Here is a 21,743-nt window from a genome sequence, read left to right as displayed (position 1 = left end):
GGGCGAGGCATCTACCATTCCTTGATCTCTCCGGGGGCCGGTTGTTCGGTGCGAATAACCTTGTCGCAATTGAGCAGGCGGAGTGGATCAAGAGCCAATTTTAGCTAGTGCAGATATGAGTATTAGTGGTATGCTCCATGGGTGTAGACAAAGGTGTATTTGGAGTCTGGGGTTGAATGAGAATGTATGTCAAGACTTACCCGGCGCATTGTGTCCACTGTAGTTACACCAACCTCGTGCTCGAGGTAGTCTCGCTTGACGAGACCGACACCGTGCTCTCCGGTAACAGTGCCCTCCATCTCCACGGCGCGTTTCACCATGCGGTGCACGACTCCCTCGGCTATGCTCCTCTCAGTCTCGCTGAAGAGGATGATCGCTGTCGGCTGTTAATACATGTCCAACGACTTTGTAGTATAAAGGCAATAACTTACAGTGGAAGTTGCCATCTCCAACATGGCCACAGATTCCGGCCAACAAGCCATGCTTGGTCAGATCTTCCTTGGTCGCCTCGATGATATCGGGCAACCTGCTAATCGGGACCGCGACATCAGTTGTCCAGACGTGGTCATCCGGGTTTTTCTTCATCGCCAGGACACTCCACAGCGCCTCTTTGCGGGCACTCCAAAGTTCTGCCATTTCGTCTTGATCACGAGCAAACTCGAAGCTATTTCCCGAAGTTGTGGACACAATCTTCTTCACCAAACCAATCTGCTCCTTAACCGCATTCGGGGTACCAGTGAACTTGAAGAACAGGGTGGGTGACTCCTTCCACTGACGGCTAGTAGTACCGCTTGCATTGATACACTTCATTTGGACATCATCCAGAATCTCAACACCAGCGACAGGGATACCAGCCTCCACCACCTTGGTCACACACTCAGCAGCCCTGTGGATGGTGCCAAAGCTTGCGACAGCAACATTCTCACTCTGGGGCTTGACCGTCAGCTTCAAGGTCGCCTCCGTTACCAGACCAAGAGTGCCTTCGCCGCCAATGAAGAGCTTGGTCAGGTCATAACCAGCACTAGACTTCCTTGGGCGCTGCCGGGTGTGGATAATGGTGCCATCGGCGAGGACAACAGTAAGCGACAGTACCCACTCACGCATTGTCCCGTACCGGTAGGCATTCGTTCCTGAGCACCCTGTTCCGACCATACCACCAATCATCGCACCGGGACCAGGGTCCGGCGGGAAGAAAAGTCCATCCTTGGCGATCTCCGCGTTTAACTCCTCCCATCCAACAGCAGGCTGGACAACAACATCCATGTCAGGCTTGTGGAGCGCCAAGATACGGTCCATGCGACGGAAATCCACGCACACGCCACCTCTAGTAGACGCAAAATGGCCCTCCAAGCTCGTGCCGCCGGAGTACGGGGTGACGGGGATAATGCGCTGGTGGCAGATCTTCATGATGCGCGAGACTTCCTCGGTGGTTGACGGGTAGAGGATCAAGAAGGGCTTCTCGCCCTCTTTCGGTGTGTAGGAGGACCAATCGGATCCGGAATGCATTTCCACGTCGCCAACTGAAGTCGAAACATTTTCCTTGCCCAAGATCTCGACGAAATCGGCCCACGCTGCCTGGAGGTTGGAGATAGAGACGTTGTGTTTTGCGGGCCCGATATCAGAGAGGGGAGTCGTAGATGTCGTTGGCAGAGCTGCGGGCTTGAGGGATCCGAGGTAGTAAGCACCAGTTGAGAAGAAAACCAAAGCTACAGCGCAATTGCAGGTCTAGTTAGCTGACCGATCCAGAGGACAATGTAAGTTATCTCAGCTTTGCATACCGAAGATCAGAGCGGCAGAGCGACCCGCGGGAGATTGAGTCTGATATTGGGCGAATTTTTCCTGTTCGGCACGCTCGCGCTTCAAGCGCTGCTGGGTGCTTTCATATAGTTGACTCTTGAATGATTGGTTTTCCTTTGCTTGCTTGGCGGAAGCTGCGAAATGGCGCACCAGGCGGGGTGATGGTCGAGTCCGAAGACTACGCGCCCCGAGGGCGAGGGCATTGAATACCATTGCAATGTGTAGAAGAAGTGAAGCTCTAAGCTACCAGAGAGAGGAGAGAGGAAGGAAGAGAGAGAGCTTGAGGACGGACAAAATCCCCGGGTCTTGGCGTTTCGGCCGATAGCTTTCGGCTGAGAAAGGTCTACAAGCCCTGGAATACATAGTATCTACCTATAGTAATACTACATAAGGTGCACCGTAGTAGTAGAGTAGTATCTTATCTGAATTTATATGTGTTGTTTTAATTAGGAACTAAATCACCTCTTCTTATATCAAGTACCATACATATATATTTGTATCCTATACGAAGTATTGAAGATATAGTTATCCAAATCAAGTACGTCACTTGACCAAAAGTGGCGGCCACTGGCGGGTCACATGGCCTGATGTTTATTGCCTCTTGTGACTTCATCGAGGAAAGAAAATCCCGCCAAAAGCCCCGAGAGCCGGTTAATATCGCGGCTAAAAGAGAAAGAGAGGCTGATCCACATAGTGGAACTTGTCTGGACCTGCGGGGAGCTCTGCGTTGTTCGGTTCAATTCAATTCGACTGGATTCTCCCGATCCCTTTATCTTTTCGAGATATATATTCCTCTCTTGCGTGTAGAATCTCCATTAACTCCTTATACTCTTCCCTCCATCCCCCAACCGTTGCTGATTTCCCCGGAATTCCCACCGTTGCTCCTCTAAATATACACAATGGCCACACCTGAGGTAGGACTGTCGAGAATGACGTACAGGATAAGTCTGACAGCCATGTAGAACCTCTCATTCATCCTCCAGGGCGTCCACAAGGTTACCTTTGAAGACCGCCCAATTCCCGAGCTGAAAGAACCTCACGATGTGCTCATCAACGTCAAGTACACCGGTATCTGCGGCAGTGATGTATGTATGCCCCGAAAACAGTATGACCCACCAGCCTAACCAATCCCCGCAACAGGTGCACTACTGGGAAGAAGGATCGATTGGTCCATTTGTTGTGACAGACCCCATGGTCCTCGGACACGAGTCAGCAGGCGTCATCACCCAAGTCGGCTCGGCCGTCCAGTCCCTCAAGGTAGGCGACCGGGTCGCCATGGAGCCCGGCATCCCCTGCCGCCGATGCGAGCCCTGCAAGGCCGGAAAGTACAACCTGTGCGAGCACATGAGATTCGCCGCGACCCCGCCCTACGACGGCACCCTGGCCAAGTACTATGTCCTCCCCGAGGACTTCTGCTACAAGCTCCCCGAGCGCATCTCCCTACAGGAGGGAGCGCTCATGGAGCCTCTCAGTGTCGCGGTGCACATTGTGCGCCAAGCTAGAGTCAGCCCGGGCCAGTCGGTGGTGGTATTCGGTGCCGGCCCTGTTGGCTTGCTGTGCTGCGCCGTGGCGACTGCGTTCGGTGCCTCCAAGGTCATCGTCGTAGATATCCAACAGAAGCGTCTTGACTTTGCTAAGGACTACGCCACGACGGCGACATTCATGCCTAAAAATGTCCCGGCCACTGAGAACGCTGAGCGTCTGAGACAGGAGAATGGGCTCGGCCTTGGTGCCGATGTTGCTATTGACGCTTCGGGCGCTGAGCCTTCCGTGCACACGGGCATCCATGTCCTGCGCAACGGAGGCACATACGTACAGGGTGGCATGGGCCGCAGCGAGATCATATTCCCCATCATGGCGGCTTGTTCTAAGGAGCTGACCATCAAGGGTAGCTTCCGATATGGTAGCGGGGACTACAAGCTTGCCGTTGGGCTGGTTGCGTCCGGCAGTGTCGATGTCAAGAAGTTGATTACCGATACAGTGAAGTTCGAGGATGCTGAGAAGGCCTTTGTTGAGGTCAAGGCTGGCAAGGGCATTAAGACCTTGATTGCTGGCATTGATGTATAAATCGAGAGACGAAACGTTGGGGATGACGGGGCGTTGTTTTGGGGGCAGATTTTGAACGAGAGATGAATCAAAAGTTTATATGCAATTAATTCCTCTTCTTGGAGGTCTGAGCTGTCGGGTAAATAAAGTAACAAGTATGTAGAAACATTTGAATGATCAAGGTCAACGAGGGGGTATCGTGCAGTGTAGTAAACCAAAGACCAAATCAAAACAGAAAATAAACAAATGTACCCAGGGTGATGTAGAATGATCCACAATACTAGCAACACCCTTGATTGGGGCGACTTCCAGAGCCCAAGCGGAAGACATCCTCCCATTCCCTCATCCCGCTCTTCCAGCTAGGTGTGCCAGGAGCCTTGCCCTTTCGACGGGGATTCCTGCGCTGAAGGGGCACGGAATTATCGTCCAACGTCGCCCGACTTCTGATACTTGAAGCATCACTGCCGCCATACAGACCTCCATCTCCGTACTGGATGCCACTCTGCGGGTCATCGGGGTCGATCTCACCGAGCTCGATCTTGGTCAAGATGATACGCGCCAGCCGATTGAAGACTTCCTCCACGCCCTCCCCCGTCAGAGCCGAGATCTCCACAGCGACAGGTATATTCGACTTGGCAGCCCAGCGGGATGTCTCCTCGGAGCTCACCTCTCTGCCCTCTGAGGCACGGGTAGCCGTCAACCTAGTCCCCGTACCCATCATGCTAGTCGAGCGAATTGACCCATTCGCATCCCAAGGGATAGATGACTGTCTGCTGGAAATACTGGACGGGGTTGGAGTCGGAGGGGGGCGGGAGTAATCTTCGAAATCGGACTGAGCGTCGGAGGTCAGGTCAGCTTTATTCCCGGCCAGGATGACGGATAAGTTCGGGGAAGCTAGGGCGCGGGCGTCCATGAGGAAGGTCGGCAGGGAAGCGAAGGAAGTGTAGGAAGCGACATCGTAGATGAGGATTGCGCCTGCTGCGCCGCGATAGTACGATCTTGAAACGGATCGAAAGCGTTCTGTGCCTGCTGTATCCCAGAGTTGGAGTTTGATGCGTCTCCGGCGCGAGCCCGTGCCGAGTTTCACGATGCGCGAGGCGAATTCCACGCCGATGGTCTGAGAGGAGAGTACTCGCCCTGGAGAGAAGATGTGTCAGTGAGGGGGAGCTAGAGTGAGGTTGGAGGGGTGGTTGTACATTCGTCTTTCACGAAGCGGTGTAGTACACAAGACCTGTGATACAAGGATCGGGTGTCAATAAGATGATCTAAGCTTGTATATACCATATTGCATATCGATATAATTGATACCTACTTTCCAGCACCGCTCGGTCCTAGGAGAATGACTTTGGCGAGGTAATCATACATGCTCCCCAATTCCTAGGATTGCATTAGCGGTCTGCGGGCCGGGTCACGAATAGGGGATTTTTGTACTTGGTCGGGGAGGGATGAAGTGGAGGAGGCATTTGAAAGACCTCTTTGACGTGCCATGAGAGGGAAATAAGTTCTTGGGGGAAATAAAGAGAAAGGCAGCTTTGACTCGGGCGAAAGCTGTTGGGTGCCGACCGGTGATGTCCCACTATTTGACGACGTAGTAACTAACTATTGACTATCTATTGATAACTAACTACTAACAATGCCCTATTGATTGGCTATGAAACCTCAAATGTAAAGCTGGAATCATCTTTTATAGAAATTAGAAAGGGAATAAGTTGATAACCACTGAAATGCCAAATATTGAAACAAGGCGCACTTGTCTTGATCTATAGGACCAGACGGCCTCATCTTACTCTATAACAAAGGATTTATATGTTGTGGAGAGTTTTCTCGAAACTTTGAGGCTTAGAAACTCATTTCTTGGTCCATTTACGGGGCGCAGATGAGCGCCGTTGGTTTAAGATTGCATGAAGTAATATCCAACTTCGAGGGCTCACAGAATGAGGCGAAGCAAAGTGTATACTGGAAGATAGCCACCCCATGAGGTCATCCAGCACAATTATATTGAAACAAATGTCTCCAACATACAAAATACCGGTATATGCCAAGCAAATATTCACCACCGTTTTCGTATTCCGCTCTTGGGCCGCTAAAGGGGTGCGGGTCAGGGTCAGGGTCCGAGGCTGAGTTGGTTTGGCTTTGATGAATTTTCTTTTTAAGATTCATGCTGTAATTGCTTAACTCTAAGGACTCTTAGCACTTCAAAGATTTAAAAGGCTCCGAAATCCCTTGAGGAGTCGGAGTTCCTCGGAATTTCGTCATACCGTGACTCTACTTCAATTCGCTTTTACCGGACTTTCCTTTGATTCTCACGCCCTTCGAGATCTTCTGTTTCTCTATTCTTCTATTCTATCACTCGATACTTGGGTCCCGGATTCATCATGAAGTTCACTTGGGCGACAACGCTCCTTCTACTTTCCACCAGGGCCTTATCCCTGACTATCCCTCAAACCGAGTCTACCGATCTTATTGAACGAGATGTGGACTCCCTGGACTCTACCCAGGACAGCTCAGATATTATAACGCTTGAGAAACGGCGTGGCGGTGGCGGAGGAGGCCGAGGCGGCAGCAGCAGTGGCAGCAGCAGTGGCAGCAGCAGTGGAAGCAGCAGTGGAGGAAGCAGTGGAGGCCGCACTGGTTCTTCCGGCTCCTCGGGCTCAAGTGGCAGCAGTGGCAGCAGTGGCAGCAGTGGAAGCAGTGGCAGCAGTCGCGGTGGTTCAACAAGCAATGCTGGTGGTACAACCAGCGCCGGCTCTGGCACTCGAGCAACCTACGGTGGAGGCAACTACTATGCTGGCGGTGCGCGCACTCCCTACACGTCTGGCTCGCGGTCTGCTGGAGGCATCGCCCCCTACGTGCTCGGTGGAGCCGCACTGGGTTTCTTCCCGGGTCTTTGGCTGTACAGCGCCTACGCCTACCCCTACAGCCAGCACTACAACTACTACAATAACAATGCCCACAAGAACGAGTCGCTCCCCGTTGTCTGTGTGTGCGAGCAGTACTCGGAGTGTGGCTGCGACAATAACAACAACAGCACATACTACGAGTCCCTCTTCAACGGCACCGTGCCCAAGAACTCGAGTCTTGTGCGCGTGGTCGATGTGAACGGCACCCAGACCATCTACATCAACGGTACCTTGCCCAACGGTACCACTGCCGCTGACGGAAGCTCGACTAGTACTTCCTCGGCATCCGGGCCTGTCGCAATGGTCCTGCATGCTAGCGGGTACTGGGTGACAGTTGCTGTGGTAGTGGCCGCCGTATGGGGATTCTAAATGACAGCTGTGTTTTTGCTTTCTGACTGCTGGGTTATTATGGCCCTATCTGGCCTGTGTTGACGATGAGCTTTGATGCTATGATTAAGGATGATTGGGATGGTTGTTTGCTGTTACTTTGATACCCCGGTTTGGGAACTTGCCCTTGGCCTGTACAACAGTATTTTTTATATCTATAAGCGCTTTGCTTCTCATAATGTCAAGGTGATATTGAATTACCTGAAACTGTGCTCCGTATACAATCTAGATTGTGACAATGAAGCTAAGAACAGGAGGTACGGCCTTACTGTCTGATAATAGTGTAAATTCACCCGCTTCTTCAGTCTTTATAGAAGATATAACTATGAAAAGGGGGAAGACTTTAGTATATATGTATACCTAATTCGGACTAGTCTTGGACCCTTCATGCCTTGATGCCTTGGTGCTTACTCCTTTGATGCCTTGCTGCCTGGGTACCTGGCCCATTCCTAAAGGAACAAGCGCCTTGAACAAGCGCCTTGGCCTTGGCCTACACCCCTTCTCCTTTACTCCCCTGTCTTTCTCTCTTAATTTGCAACCTCTCCTGTTTGAAACAGTGTCACTCTTTTGTTCTCCCAGCTATTACACTCTTTTATAAGCTGCATTCACTCTTTTGACTCGGATTACTCTTCATTCGCAATTCGCAACTCTCAACTCTCAATATCATAACCTTAAACCACAACAAACATCAACAATGCAGTTCACCAAGGCTCTCCTCTTCCTCTCGGCCCTCGCGCCCGTCGCGTTCGCCGCTGAATCTGCCACAGCCGACTGCATCACCAAGACCATCACTCTGGTGCCCTCTGGCTACACTCCTCCCCCGTCGTCTACCCCGACCCCCACCCCGACCTCAACTTCGAGCTCGGTTTCGATTGAAACCCCGACTGAAACCCCCATTGAGACCTCGACTGAAGCTCCCTCGTCGACCTGGACGCCTGTCATCACTAGCATTCCCACCCTCAGCGTCATCCCTTCCATGAGCCACATTGCCAGCTCCACCCCCCTGATCAAGGCTACTAGCAGCTCCCCCGCCAGTGAGAGTGCCTCGGCTACTCCTTCACCTCTTACTGCTGGTGCTGCCTCCATCCACCTCCCTGGTTTCATTGCTGCTGGTGCAGGCGCCATTGCTGGTCTTCTCTTGATCTAAACTCAATTCCTTGACTCGTTTGAGGAAAAATGTTCGAGTTAACCCCTCAATCTTGGTGTCGACCTTCGTCACATCGGGCCCATCTATAATGGTCCCCACTTGATCCTTCCCAAGTCTTCATTTTGGGATATTTTCCTCTTCTACATATTCCTTCTTCTTGACATACCGTCTTTAAAACCTTGCTTTCTGGTTACGGGCTTTCTGGTTACGGTGGTTTTGACACGTGTTTTCCGATTTTCCGATGTTTATACCCTTTTCTTTTACCTTCTATACTCCCCTTTTGATCTCATCCAAGCATTTTTTTTCTATCTTGATGCTACTTCCTTTCTGTCTTGGTTGACCTTGAATTCTGTCCCTGCATTGATGCTTGCATCTTTTCCTTCGGATGTCATACTACTGTTACTTAACGAGTGTAAGACGAGCTCTACTTTTTGTGCAATTGATACAATTCATTGCGGCTACCCCTGACCTGTGCCTAATCGTAATATTTCTTCAATTAACTATGCCCGGAGCGTTTAGTCTTTACATATTCCTAGCTTCTCACTAAGACCTTAGCTACGGCTTCATCTACGTATGCTTGACAAGAACGAACTGACTGAAATCAAGCGCATCGATAATCGTGAATAACTTCGGAGAGGACTGAAACTGAACCTTATCTACTAAAATGACCCCAAGAACGGGCACCAAAAAATATCGTACAGCAAGGAAAGAGGCACAACTAGCTTACTCCTCCTTGGTGAAAGCAGCTTCGTATCTGTCGCAGAGCAAGTTAGTCAACATCCCTCTATTCAGTAAAAGACACCACATACCTCTTGCCTCGGAAGGCCCACAATCCCCAGTTTCCACAAGAAACATCATGAGGATCCTGATCATTCAGATCCCAGCGCAGACTGCGGAAGATATTCTCCCCGGGTTCGAGAAGCACATCAAACTCCCCACGACACTTCTCACTCACCCAGTTGATATCACGCTCCAGATCCCACTGCGTATACCCTGTACAGATGATGGGAACCTTAGTCTCAAGCAACTGGGGCAGTGTCTCCTCCCACTCATGCGAGCTAGCCGGGTGACCCAGACCAGGGTGGAAGAGCATGAAACAATCCAGGTAAGGATCGAAGGGGCCGAAATACTGCGCCTTGTTCATAGTGTGGAAGTAGTCCACGTAAGTAGTAATCTTCATCTGGCCACCGAGTCTGTCCTCGACGATACCGCCGAAGGGGTTTTCGGGCGTGCGCTCGGGAAGCGGATACTCCCCGTCTCGATTCGTCATGCTCTCCGGTCCGATGAAGATCAGGTGCAGCAGGGCGCGCGGGTACATGTACTGCAACTGCAGCCAGACGTCGCGGGGGAGGGAGGACTCTGCGCGGGCGCCAAGGATGAAGATTCGCACTGGAGGCGCCTTCAGGCGGAGACCCTTGACGTCAATGCCTTCGCCAGCTTTCGGGGGGTGGAGGGAGTAGCGCAGGGCTGAGGATGGGTTAGTTTGCTGTGTGGGAGATGCTGCTAGTAGTCCTCTACTGCCGTATAGAAGTCAGGACTTACCACTCAAACTCTTCAATCCCTCCGGTGTGAGTCGTCCACCGGAACGAACACTGTACGGGCTAAGCTCGTGCAGGACACTGCCGATTGTCTGGGGGTAGGTGAGCATGCGGGTAACCTGACGCATGGAGCGGTCGTCGTTGATAGCCGGGAATTCACGGGTATAGAGGAAAGTATCCCAGTTAGTCATGTTGATAACGAAGTTATCATCCTGAGGACCGGGGTAATTGAATTCCGGGAAGGAGCGGCCGGAGTTCAGGTCATGGTCATCCTCGTTGATCTGGCGCAGAGTGTCGCAAATCTCGAGGTGAGCCTCGAAGTCATCCATCCAGTGTTCCTCGGAGCAGTAGACTGGTATACCGCAGTCGGGGCACTCGAAGTGCGAATGAGCCGGGGGCAGGTTTGCAACATCGGTGGTTTTTCTGGCTTCGGGGTCGTGCGGCGAGACGGGCGCGCGGGTCTGCTGGTGGCTTGGGTGGGGGCAGAAGGCATTCTGTTTGATGAACTGAGCGCGTTTGCGAATTGCCGGCGAGGGCGAGTTCGAGAAGGAGTGGAACAGGTTGTCAGGTTTCAAGACGGCCCGAGGGTTGAGCCGAGTTTTGACGGCGGAGGTTGCCGTGTGAGCTGCCCGCTGCGCGACGGGCGAAGGCGAGGACTTGGAAGCACAGCAGGACTGGCTGTGGGTATGCTGGGGCTGCTCCTGGGAGTTGCCCAGCGATCGACTGTTGCGTTGCGAGCCAAAGCTGCGGATGAACGACGGGGAGATGGGGCTTCTTCTCCGCGCGGTGGCGAGGCTCTGCAAGCGAGCCTGAGGAGCTGAGGCCCGGACTCCGTTACGGAGGGTCTGTAGGCACTGGACACAAGTGTATCCTGCCATTGCGATGTCAATTGGTTGTGGAGGGGAACCGATCAGACCACGGATAGCTCTGGGGATGTTTTTGCGGCGACACGTGACTGATAACGACCATCTATGAAACTTGTATCGTCAGGCTTATTGTATTCATTAGATGGACTCTACCGAAACATATATTATTTACTACCCGATTTTACTCATTTGAGTCCATATTCACGAGAAAGTTATTCAGAATTCATTCGTTTATTTATGACAATTGAGAGTCTGTACAAAGCAGCCAAGCCAAATTAACAAGTACCTCTCAGAAAATATCCTCGGATCGACTCCAATCATGCGCATCTCTGGACTCCCAGTATTTTCCATTGTGAGCCCAGAACTCCTCTCCCGTAACAGGACACTTGTCACGGATGAACCATTGCGGCTCGTAGACCTCGCCGTTGGTATCGCGTTCTCTGCGCCTGGCACGCTGCTTCTCTTCAACGCGGTGCTTCTCATCAGCAGCCAAATCATATTCACCATCTTCCATAGCACGCTGATCCGGTCGCCTTCTGGTATCGGTAGGAGGTAGCCACTCCTTCAAGGCGTCCGGGAGAGCATTGAGTGTGATGACGAATGGAGTCAGGTTGAAAGGTAGACCAGTAGGACGTTCATGAGCTTGCCAGACCAAGAATGTCTTGGCGGACTCGGGATCCTGGCCGGAGACAGGTGCCTCGAAGCCGGGGGTATGGCGGGCGTAGATCTTATCGTTCCAGCGGCCACCGATGCTCCACCTGGGAGAGCCTTCGCTGTCGACGACCTTTCCTGTCACCTGGTAGGCCGATGAGGCCTTCCAGCCACGGGGCTTGAAGTCGAGGTAGCAGACTTCGCCGGTGGTCCAATTCTTGATTTCCATCAAACCGTAGTTGTCCACCGTGGGGTTACCAGTAATGATGCCAATGACCGACGAGGTCACCTTCTTCCAGGTGTAAAGTTCTTCTCCACCAGAGGAAGGTCGCAGCTTCAGGAACCATGTGCCCAGCAGGTTGATGTCGAAGGATTTGCCATAGAACTTGGACTTGAGGGAGGATTCACCCTATATACGTAGTTTGGGTTAGCCCTGGTAACAGATATACGCCTACAAAATCGGATGCACTTACCCAGTAGTCCCATTTGGGCGATTCGGCCCACGCAGCTCCAATCGGTGGGTGGTGGCTAACTTGCTCCACAAAGAACCGATAGCCCTTGTCCGGACGCACGTACTCGAAGGTTTCACCCAGAAGGGGGTTGAAGGGCTTTGCGACACGGCCGATGGTCGAAGCATACTCACTTGCGGCGTAGGAGGCGACGTAGACCAGGCGTTCCATTGAATCGGCCCGACCAGCAGCGATGTCAAGGAGGTCGGTATATTCAAGATCCTCAGCCACTCGCTGAAGTAGTGAAGTTGGTTCGTTGAAGGACACCGGGAGCGTCATCTTCGTCATGTCCTTTCCAATCATAGATTTCAGGATACTCTAAAATTGTGGTTAGCACTGGCAAAGAAAAAAACAGAAGCTAACTTCACAGCTTACCCATAAAGAAATCTTTGGCCGATCATCAGCATCCATCTTAAGTCGCTCTCTGATGGGATCCTCGTAACCCTTAAAGGATGGTGCGATGAGGGTACTCTTCACAGCCCGAAGCTCAGCACTTTCGTCTTTCGGTGGTTCCATATTGATTTTCTTGGTATTGCTGACATCCTCTACCTCGATTTCACCGGCATCAATAGCATCAAAGAATTCTTCTCCGTCCGATTCTGAATCGCAGAGACTGCTGAGCTCGGAGTAGTTTGATGGTTTGCGAGACAGTTCGGGTACTTCGGATGGTTCCTGTGTGGGCTGCTCTGCTTTATCTGTCTCGGTAGCCCCAGCTTCAATTTGGTTGGCCTCAAGACTCTGTCTCTCTGTTGGCAAACGGGATGTCCCACCGACGATAGAACGGCTACTGCCTGTTGCGCTCTCCAGGGCTTCCTTCAGAGCCCGCTTAGTCCGCTTCCGCTTCTCCTCGGACTCGCCCATCTTAGATTGCAGCTCCTCGTGCTCGCGGGCCACGCGGGCCATGCTTTCTTCCCACATTTGACGAATGGACTCCTCTCTACTAAGACGAGACTGCCAATAAGAGTCTCGGTCCCGTGATATCTTCAGCAGGTTCTGCACTAGACCCTTGAGGCTGCTGACTGCGGCTTCGTAGGCACCGAGTGCCTCTTCGAGGGCTGGATCCGCGATGGTCATTTGCGGATTCTTGGATTTCTCGGCTTGTAGCGAGGCTGCCACATTTGCAAGAAGATCCAACTGAAGCTTCGCAGATTGTGCGGTGATATTGAGGGCATCTTTATCAGCGGCTGAGATGTCGTTATCGTGACTTGAACCATAGTCGATATATTCTTCATCATCGCCCTCCCCCTCCGGCGTAGATGCGGCATGACTGACTACTCTGTTCATGTCATTTGGAGCAGGGACGTGGTCATAAGAACCGCCATAAATGGAGCTGTCCTCGTCTCCAACTGGAGTATCTAGGGTGGTGCGAGATGCATATGTACTGAGCCTTGTGCCACTGCTGCTACCACCGCCCAAAGACGGAGGAGCGAGATTCTTTGTGCTAGGCTTGTGAGAAAGACCAGACTCTGATGGGGTATCTGTAGGACGTCCTTCTGTGTGATCGATCTTAGCCTGGCGAAGCACTTCTGCGTTCTTGGACCGCTGACGCTCCTCCTCCTTCGCTTCGTCCTTGGCCCACTGAATGGCATTGTTGAGAGACCAGAACCAGCGTTTTGCCTCCACAACATGGTTGGCCTTGAGGTGGTATTTGACCGACGACTTGCCGTGGATTTCAAAACGCGTCTTATCCTGCGCATCCATGCTAAGTCTAGCAATCTTCATGTTAATGGCACCGCGACAGGCAGAGCCGGCATCGTCTATAGAGAAATTTAGCAGGGGTCGACGGCACGAGGGGTGATGCGAAACTGAAGATGAGCCGTGAGCTTACCCTGATGTTTATAATAACTCAAAACTCCATCCTCTAGAACGAACCAGCGCAACTTATAACCCGTTGTGTAATTGGTCCATTTCTTGAGATAGCCTCTCATTTCGCGAGCATCCTTGCCGGCAAGCGGGGCATCACCAATCGAAACGCGCCCGGCAAGGCCTTGGGCATTACTATTTCCAAGAATAGCCCTTTCCTGAATACCGCGCTGGGCAATAGCAGCAGCGGGTGATCTCTTCAAGAGAGCACGGATTTTATCATCTTTGGTAACATCCTGCGGTAGCTTCCCCTTCCTGTCACGGCGGAAAGGATCGGCGCCATGCGTCAGAAGGATTTCAATGAGCTGCGCATCTTTACTTCTAGCACCCTCATGCAGAAGCGTGCCGCCGGATTGGGCTGTCGTCGGGTCGGTAACTAGGTCGTAGCTGTTCACATCCATAATACCCTCCACTCGAGGTTCCTCCAGCAAAGCCTCCAAGCCCTTATAATCAGCGTTTTTAATCAAAGCCTGAATTTCCTGGTTCTTGCTATCGATGAAGAGAGACCGCGCAAGCTGAAGCTGCTGGAAAATTTCCGGGGTACGGGCCAGATCGAGAGGCGTCTGACCGCGATAGTTGACAATGGAATCATTGATCGATGGACGATTCAGCAAATCGCGAACAAGCGGGCCCCGGCCCAGCTGGGCAGCAATGTGAAGTGGGGTGTTTCCATCCCGATCTCGCGAGTTGATATCGATATCCTCCGCATTGGACAGCACATATTCCACGACCTGGGGCTCGGCGCATTGCAAAGCCAAATGGAGGACGGTCGTGCCGTTGAGATAACTCACACCCTGCGGGTCGATGGTATCCTTGATGGCCTTGGAGATAGCGGTGGTATCGCCGCTGCGCAAGATCTCGAAGAGACGAAAGGTGCGAACGGACTGTTCGAGCGACATGCTGCCAGTCTCTATTTGATTCAAGGAAGGCAGGTCTTCGACTGTGTCCATATCCTCGGCGGATTCTTGAATGGCGGGTGGCGAACTTGTGTCCTGGCCTGGTTTGCGACGGCTATGGCGACTGCTGCTGCTGTGGGTGTGTTTCAATGGGCCCGGGCTTGGTGAGGCGGAGGTGGGCGAGTTGGTGTCTACGTTGTTATCGGGATCTTTATCTTCGCCTTTGGACTTGTCGCGGTGGAGGAGGGAAAGTGCTATTGCGCTTCGAGAGCGTTTGTGTTTGTGCCTGCGAGACAGTGGCATGTCAGTACAAATTGTGTGTAAAATCCGTACACTTTGCACTGTGGGCACCGTATGTTACTGCTTCAAAGGGTGCAGGCTCAGGACAGATATATCAAGGCAGTGAAGCCAAGGTATCCCCGCTGTCATGATGCGAACCATGGGTCGAGGGTTTCTAGTGCCAACCTGAGGGGAACAAAGACTTACTCTTCAGGTATATCAGACATACTTGGAGCACACTGGACTATGTCCAACACATTAAATTGAATGTTGTCTGCTCAAAGTTGAGGACTTGGAATGAAATTCGAGGGGGCCTCGGGCCCTTTTTTGGGGGGCAAATGGTGCTGAACTCCGCCTTGGCATGAGTGTAGGGGTCCCCTCGAGTCTCGATTTTACTACGGAGTACGGCGGTCTAACCTAATTAGGCGAAGTCTCCATGCATATTAATTTCAGTACGAGTGCCATATATTATAGTACACCACTATGAAAAGTAAGGTAGAGCAGAAGAACTGACAGACAAGCCTAAGCGTCAGCAGCATTTCTTCCGGTCTAAGATATCTGCCTTACGACCGTACCATGAATTTGGAGATCACCTGATCTACACTATGCTTTTAATAATGGTACTACCATGCTCGACGGTATTAGGCAGATCTCATAAAGAAGAGTGATTAACTCTAGAGTCTGAGTACGATATGAATAAGGAGAATAGCGTGTACGAGGGCTTTTAGGGACCATGTTCAGATTTCTCAGGGTAGGAAGAGAGAGAATGGGAGATCTATCTACTCTGTACGGAGCACGAAGTGGACAAAGATATTCGTTCCCCACTGGGTGCCTTATTCATTAGGCATCCAACATTAGTTTAATAACTAGTCAGTTAGTTACTAAAATCTGTTTAGCGATATCGGGCAATAATTGAGAGTCTCGGGCGAAAAGATGAATTCGGGTGAAAGTTGTTTGAGGGTACCCTCTGCGTGGTTTTATGCTTTTAGTATGATCTCTCGCATTTAAGAGGGCATAGTCGCAAAAGCAGGGAGTAGGCTAGATTTGGTCCAACACGGTGGGATGGCTTCAGTATTTCATGTCTATCCACATATACTGAGCCTTAGCGGTGGATGACATTTTCTGTTGACCAGTGATGCAAAGGATAGGGTAAGAGGAAAGTCAGAGTTAAGTGATCTCTGAATAGCTTCATGATGACAGAATAAGTGATTGGCTTGCTCAATTAGCAATAACCATCCGATGTCCAACGGGAGATACAAGTAGTACAGCTGCAGCATTTACACCATTCTCATATGTCAATGAACAACCAGCTTTTCTCCGTATAGAATCGTCTAGGCTGCAATCCCAATTCGCATTGTAGATGGCAAAGCTCTACATGATAGCGATAGTAGGAACCGTGCATTGAATCAATTGCTACGCCAGAACAGGGGATAGAAAGAGGGCTTCTTGCCTTCAAAGCCAAGAATGCATAGGGTTAAGTGAGCTAATTACGATTTCTACTATTATGTTGGAATGCAAACATCAAGTCATTGAATATCGTCGAACGCCCTCGGGCCCTCGATAGAAGCCACAAGCCAGCTAAGCATGAGAACCTTTAAGTCGCGGGAGTAAGGTCCATACGACAGAGGGCACAAGTTGCATATTCTCGTAGACGATCAATATCAAACTCAAGTAGCCCATTAGGATGATCCACCCTCGACTCAAGGAGATCGCCTCGTTTGATAAATAGTCGTTGGCTGGTCTTAGTATGGTCATGAGGGAAAATAACCTATACAATCTTTTAGTAACTAGTAGGGGAAATATAAATCAAACGTCGTTAACATACTTCACGTTGCCTACATATCGGAATACCGTATCGGTTGCACATTATACATATATGTATGTAGCCTCTTAAATGTCTAGAAAAAGCTCGTATCAAAGGTCCCCTGCTAACAATAATTGGGGATGGTTAGCGGTTATATTCTAAAAGACACCGAAAAAGACATCCAGAAAAACGATAACAAAGTGGCTTTTATAACAGAGCTAGACTTTACATTTATGACATATTACTTACACCTACTAGGTATGGATAGACTTACCTTTTGATCAACAACTTGGCCCTTCTTGGTCGTTCTTTCTTTAGTCTCCTCACCATGTCGGAGGATACTCCTAGGCCATGCTGGTTTGTCACAGAACAATCACGCGGAGAGCTTGGAAATCACGAGGCTTATTTAAGAGGCTACATACATATATGTATAGATGATTCATGGCAGCTGGTTAACCTTCTGGCGAAAAACCCAAACCTGTCGTACCTACCATACTAAGCCCTACCCGATCTCTACATTGTCCCAGTATGTTACCAATTTTTGTACAGAATATGGTGAAACTCATGGTAGTCTTCATTGTAATACACGCATTTATACAAAGCATGGTCATGCCATCTATATCTATCATACAGTATACCTAATATACACTCGTAGCTTACCGAGTCTCTCCACTAACCAAGATCACAACACTACCCAACTGTCGCTTCAAGTCTTCCTTGCCAACATCGTGGGTATCCTCTACCTCGCCCCATTGGTTAGTCTGCCAGGTCACCTCCAGACTCGACGCCTCAGCCGCCTCCTCGATACCGAACCTCTTCGTCTCAGGTCGCTGAAGATGGCGGAAGTTCTCACTCCATTCCACCACCAGGCGCACCGCAATGAGAAGACTCTTGGAAGCAATGATTGCGCGCTCCAGACCGGCCAGATCATACGCAGACAGTCCCGAAACCCAAGTGCCGATACTGTCTTTCGTACCCTTCGGCTGGGCGAGAGGAAGAATGCTATTGGCGTCGAGGATAGGGATGATTTCAAGGCCAGGCCAGACCTTAGTGGACAAAAAGCTCATGACGTTGCCGGCAATTCTCGTTTGAATCTGGCGAAGACTCTCGATGGGCGTTCCATCGGCCGCCGTCCGCTCCAGCACGTGCATTTCTCGCTCGGGCTCCCAGCAGAGTAGGGTATCCGTATCTAGGTAACGCATGGCGGTTGTGAGAATCTGTTTTCTGGTGGTGTTTTTGCCCTCGGCATCTTCACGGGCGATATCGGTGGCGCGGGCTGCGAGGGAGGTCATAGGGATGAGGTGGCTTTTAAGAGCCTCCTGGGCGGAGGCCATCACATCCCACTCCAGTGCAATAGCGTGGGCGAGGTGGGGCTTTGTGGAGGGAATAGTCAGGACTTCTTTCGTCGGGGTTCGGACGGGTCGCTTGTCCAGCAGGACTTGATATTCGTCTAGATATGGGTTAGCTGATGAGTATTCACCGAAGGACGGGGTCAATCAATGAGAAAGACAGCCAATGCCTTTATCGTTCATACCTGACTTTCCATGCACATGGACATCTTTCCAAAACCGCTTCCTCAACGCAGCGGTGAGGTTGTATCGCGATCCTTCACCCTCGGGGGCTGGGAGCTCCGCCTCCTTCGGTTTTGACTTTTCCTTGAGCTCTGGGGCTTTAGGAGGAGGGCCGTGAGCAGTGATTGGGTGTGCAACAGCTGATCTGAAGTGAGACGAGTGGATGCGTCGGCATAACGAGACTGGACGGGCGACGGCGGATAGCTGCGAAGACAGCGCAGCGCGAGCGAAAGCCACCATCTTGAACAAAGTACCAGGCCCTTGAAAATGGATTATATTTGGGAAAGCGCGGGTTGGAGGGACAATTGGTTCCTGGATTCGAAGTTGGAGTTGTTTGGAACTCGAACATTTCCGAAAAGTCTTGGCTCGCCACGCCACATCTTAATCCGAACGGGATACCTTGTCTTACATGAATATTATATACTCCGTACCTATGTCAATGATCAGCTTATTTTGACACTATTTTCTTACATTCAACCCTCTTTCGGTTGGTTCTAGACCGAATCATCTGCATGGCACCAGAAGTAGGAACTATGACAGGATGCATCCATTATTTCGCCGAAGTACAACCTTCGTAGCTTTAGGGCTATATCTTCCTATCCCTGGACAAATATGCGTACGGAGTATATTCCAATCAATTAGAAATTATCTGCAGTTTGAGAAAGCAAAACAGGAGAGAAACAACCAAAGTTCCAGAATACCACCTTGCATCTAAAAAGAGTAGACAAAAGCTCTCACAGAAAAACTCAGGGGAATCAAAGCTGAAAAGCAAACTGAAACGCAAAGAAGTCACAGAACATTCCCAAAACGAGATCCGCCCATGCTTTTGTAATTTACAAGAAGAGAAGGGGAAAAGGCCTCGATCGAGACCACCATTTTGTTTTTGATAACCAGGCAACCATGTGCGAAGAAAGGAAAAACATTGGGCAGAAGAAGTAAAGACGCTATACCCATTGGTTCGTTGGAGGGAGAAGAGCATGACCACTTCGAAGCTCGTACTCTCGAGGACTTGGGCAGGCGGAATGGCCAGGGTTGACAAAAAAAAGAAAAAACCAGGGCAGATCTAGAACAAAACAAAGCATAGGTGTCGTCACGGCGTTTCGTCATGATATAAAGGGCCAAGTCAATGGGCTAGAAGTTCTCCCCTGTTGTACAATCGGACATGGTAGACCAATCCCCGAAAGCGAACAGGAAATGGATCTTCGGTAAAAAAAAATAGAAAATCGAAGAACTCATTTAATGAGATATTGCGGATAGTACGGTTGCTTCATTCGATCGGCATCCGTCCGCTTCTTCATACGCTCGGCATCATAATCATCGGCGCCATCACGGCTACCCCATGTTGTCTGTGAAAAAAAAGGCAAAGTTAGACCAGCTCTCGGATAGTCAATTTTAAAAAGGCAGATCAAATCAGAACGGCAAAGAGCTGTGCAATTTCAAATAATTCGGGGAAATAGGAGAATAGTGGGTAAACAGAGCTGCAAGGAGACGATCAAAGCGCTGTGATGCTGAGTTGTCATAGGAGAGGGGCTACGCTTGGATACACTTGCCGTATATGCACCAGATAAGGAAAAAGGGAAAAGGAAATGGAAATGCCAAATATGAAAAGAATCAAAAGATGAAAGAATTAAACATACCACATTCAATGTCATTACGGCGTACATCTTGATTGCGCCGTGGAAATAACCGAAAATGATGGATACTGGTAGCAACAGCACATCAACTGGATAGCGAAGGTAATGGCCCAGCAGCTTAATCCACTTGCTAGTGAAGATCCAGAGGTAGAGCATAGTCATGGATTGATCGTGCAAGGACTCTCCCCACGATCCAGTGGCCTTGTGGCACAACCAGACAAGTAGAATGTCGCCCAAAAAGGCAGGTGGCGATAACGTGGTCAAATGAACGGCATAGGCGCTCCAGGGCTGACGACTATAGAAATGTTAGCTCTGTTCTGCATATTCTGCCCAGGTGGTTTCTTTGTTTCCAATGTCACACCAAGACTCGGACCAAAAAGACTCTTTTTGACCCGATCAAAGAGAAAAACAAACAAAGGGAGGGGGGAAAAAAAAGAGAGTCAAGGTAAGACAATTCAAGAGGAAAGAAAGGAAAAGTTGCACTCACTGCCAAATGTGCTTCTCGTGAAACATCGAAGTCAAATTGCTCCGCCAATTACTTCTGGACCAGCGGGCGCATTGCTTCAAGAAACGAGGGTTGTCCTCGAGAGTTGTCAGCACCTCCGCCTCTGGGTGGTACTGCATATAAGTTTCCCATCCGTGCGAGACCATCCAGCGAGTGATAAAGTTATCATCGTCGGCATTGAGTTGGTACTTCCCCCACCACCACTCCTCATTGGTGAACGCATAGGTGAAGGCCTCATTCTGCAGAATTCGCGTCCGATACGCAACCGTTCGTCCCGACATGCAGGGAAGGCCACCGTCCACATTAGTCGTCGCGCCGCAGTCGAAGTTGCGTCGTTCCAGGTACAAAGCGCCCAAGAAGCCCCAGAGTCGCTGTGAGAGGCTCGGCGCCGTGGCCCGGCGCAATCGCTGGCAGGTCACCACCCCACCGTATTTCTCGTCCTTTTCAAAGGGCGCCAGAATCCAGGGGAGGAGAGTCCGTGGCCAGCTCACATCGTCATCTGCGAGAAGGGTAATGGCAGTTCGGACCTCGGGAATAGCTTCCGTCATTTGACGGCGCTTATTGGGGTGCTCCACTGTAAACAAACGAATTCGGGATTTTGACGCTGGCATAGCATTCAGCATCTGCTGGGCCTTGATGCGATTGGCCTCGATTGTCACCAGGAGCAATTCGAACGGCTGATTGTCGAGAATTGTCCGGATGGTCTCCACCAGCTCATCGCCACAACCCTCCAACGACGGAATGATCACCGTTACATCTTGGGATGTCAATTTGGGATTCTCCGGTGGTGGGATTGGCTTGAATGTCCAAAAGGAAAACAGGTTGAACACGAGTCGGGTGTAGCGATAAAGACTGGTTGCTCGTTAGCTAGTGGTCTGATTGAGCTCCCAATCTATACTTACAAGAGTGTGACGAATGCTCGCAGAAACGGGAATGCCATGATGTGAAACTTGATCCCCACGTATCTCTGACTATTTTCAGGGGGGATTCTCTTCGTTTTGAAGATGCGGAGGTATAAGCATTCAATGCGCTATACCTATTGACCCAGTCCGGTGGTCAATTGCCTCGGCAGGCTTAGTGAAAGCAAGTCTTAACGAATGTCAAGGAGACAATGCTTCCTTCAATGTCAAAGGAAAAGAGAAGAGGGAAAAGGGAAAAAAGAGATGAGTACGATTGAAGGGAGAGAGAGATTAAAGTAGGAAGAAAGGCAGCACATGCGATGAACTAAACAAAATGCAGAAGATAATATAGAAATAATATTAATCTCCCGAATTATAAAAAAGAATTATAAAATCCAAGAAAAGTAAATACAACATACACTAAAAAAAATAGCTGAGCTAAAAAGCTATG

At 50.4% G+C, this 21,743-nt stretch overlaps 9 protein-coding genes across 9 annotated transcripts; 3 read left to right on the top strand and 6 right to left on the bottom strand.

Moving 5' to 3' along the window:
- Nucleotides 1–11: 11 nt before the first annotated feature.
- On the bottom strand, nt 12–2,010 carry LCP9604111_7300 (CAZyme family AA7; the record flags this gene model as incomplete). Its single annotated transcript, XM_039075318.1, has 4 exons — nt 12–104; nt 201–376; nt 432–1,706; nt 1,779–2,010. 4 exons carry the CDS (start codon nt 2,008–2,010, stop codon nt 12–14), a joined length of 1,776 nt encoding a protein of 591 aa, XP_038926691.1.
- Nucleotides 2,011–2,696: 686 nt separating this feature from the next.
- On the top strand, nt 2,697–3,864 carry LCP9604111_7299 (NAD(P)-dependent alcohol dehydrogenase; the record flags this gene model as incomplete). Its single annotated transcript, XM_039075315.1, has 3 exons — nt 2,697–2,711; nt 2,760–2,882; nt 2,938–3,864. 3 exons carry the CDS (start codon nt 2,697–2,699, stop codon nt 3,862–3,864), a joined length of 1,065 nt encoding a protein of 354 aa, XP_038926690.1.
- A 259-nt stretch (nt 3,865–4,123) lies between these two features.
- On the bottom strand, nt 4,124–5,331 carry LCP9604111_7298 (putative Ras family GTPase (Rab4b); the record flags this gene model as incomplete). Its single annotated transcript, XM_039075314.1, has 4 exons — nt 4,124–4,980; nt 5,040–5,074; nt 5,156–5,220; nt 5,275–5,331. 4 exons carry the CDS (start codon nt 5,329–5,331, stop codon nt 4,124–4,126), a joined length of 1,014 nt encoding a protein of 337 aa, XP_038926689.1.
- Nucleotides 5,332–6,218: 887 nt separating this feature from the next.
- On the top strand, nt 6,219–7,112 carry LCP9604111_7297 (uncharacterized protein; the record flags this gene model as incomplete). Its single annotated transcript, XM_039075313.1, has 1 exon — nt 6,219–7,112. The coding sequence occupies one exon, from the start codon at nt 6,219–6,221 to the stop codon at nt 7,110–7,112; it is 894 nt and encodes a 297-aa protein (XP_038926688.1).
- Nucleotides 7,113–7,824: 712 nt separating this feature from the next.
- Nucleotides 7,825–8,277, top strand: LCP9604111_7296 (putative extracellular serine-rich protein; the record flags this gene model as incomplete). The annotated part of the gene is made up of 1 exon (XM_039075312.1): nt 7,825–8,277. The coding sequence occupies one exon, from the start codon at nt 7,825–7,827 to the stop codon at nt 8,275–8,277; it is 453 nt and encodes a 150-aa protein (XP_038926687.1).
- A 723-nt stretch (nt 8,278–9,000) lies between these two features.
- On the bottom strand, nt 9,001–10,693 carry LCP9604111_7295 (putative mRNA processing protein (Mss51); the record flags this gene model as incomplete). Its single annotated transcript, XM_039075311.1, has 3 exons — nt 9,001–9,031; nt 9,087–9,744; nt 9,820–10,693. 3 exons carry the CDS (start codon nt 10,691–10,693, stop codon nt 9,001–9,003), a joined length of 1,563 nt encoding a protein of 520 aa, XP_038926686.1.
- A 277-nt stretch (nt 10,694–10,970) lies between these two features.
- On the bottom strand, nt 10,971–14,903 carry LCP9604111_7294 (OSBP family protein; the record flags this gene model as incomplete). The annotated part of the gene is made up of 4 exons (XM_039075310.1): nt 10,971–11,741; nt 11,806–12,159; nt 12,217–13,598; nt 13,670–14,903. 4 exons carry the CDS (start codon nt 14,901–14,903, stop codon nt 10,971–10,973), a joined length of 3,741 nt encoding a protein of 1,246 aa, XP_038926685.1.
- Nucleotides 14,904–17,339: 2,436 nt separating this feature from the next.
- Nucleotides 17,340–18,494, bottom strand: LCP9604111_7293 (ATP synthase complex assembly protein ATP12; the record flags this gene model as incomplete). Its single annotated transcript, XM_039075309.1, has 2 exons — nt 17,340–18,133; nt 18,218–18,494. 2 exons carry the CDS (start codon nt 18,492–18,494, stop codon nt 17,340–17,342), a joined length of 1,071 nt encoding a protein of 356 aa, XP_038926684.1.
- A 992-nt stretch (nt 18,495–19,486) lies between these two features.
- LCP9604111_7292 (glycosyltransferase family 2 protein) lies at nt 19,487–21,333 on the bottom strand (the record flags this gene model as incomplete). Its single annotated transcript, XM_039075308.1, has 4 exons — nt 19,487–19,600; nt 19,892–20,183; nt 20,376–21,245; nt 21,296–21,333. 4 exons carry the CDS (start codon nt 21,331–21,333, stop codon nt 19,487–19,489), a joined length of 1,314 nt encoding a protein of 437 aa, XP_038926683.1.
- Nucleotides 21,334–21,743: the final 410 nt, after the last annotated feature.

Source organism: Penicillium roqueforti (assembly GCF_015533775.1).
Source record: "Penicillium roqueforti strain LCP96 04111 chromosome Unknown scaffold_22, whole genome shotgun sequence".
In the NCBI taxonomy this organism is placed as follows: Eukaryota; Fungi; Ascomycota; class Eurotiomycetes; order Eurotiales; family Aspergillaceae; genus Penicillium; species Penicillium roqueforti.
This window is presented reverse-complemented; position numbering and strand designations above follow the sequence as displayed.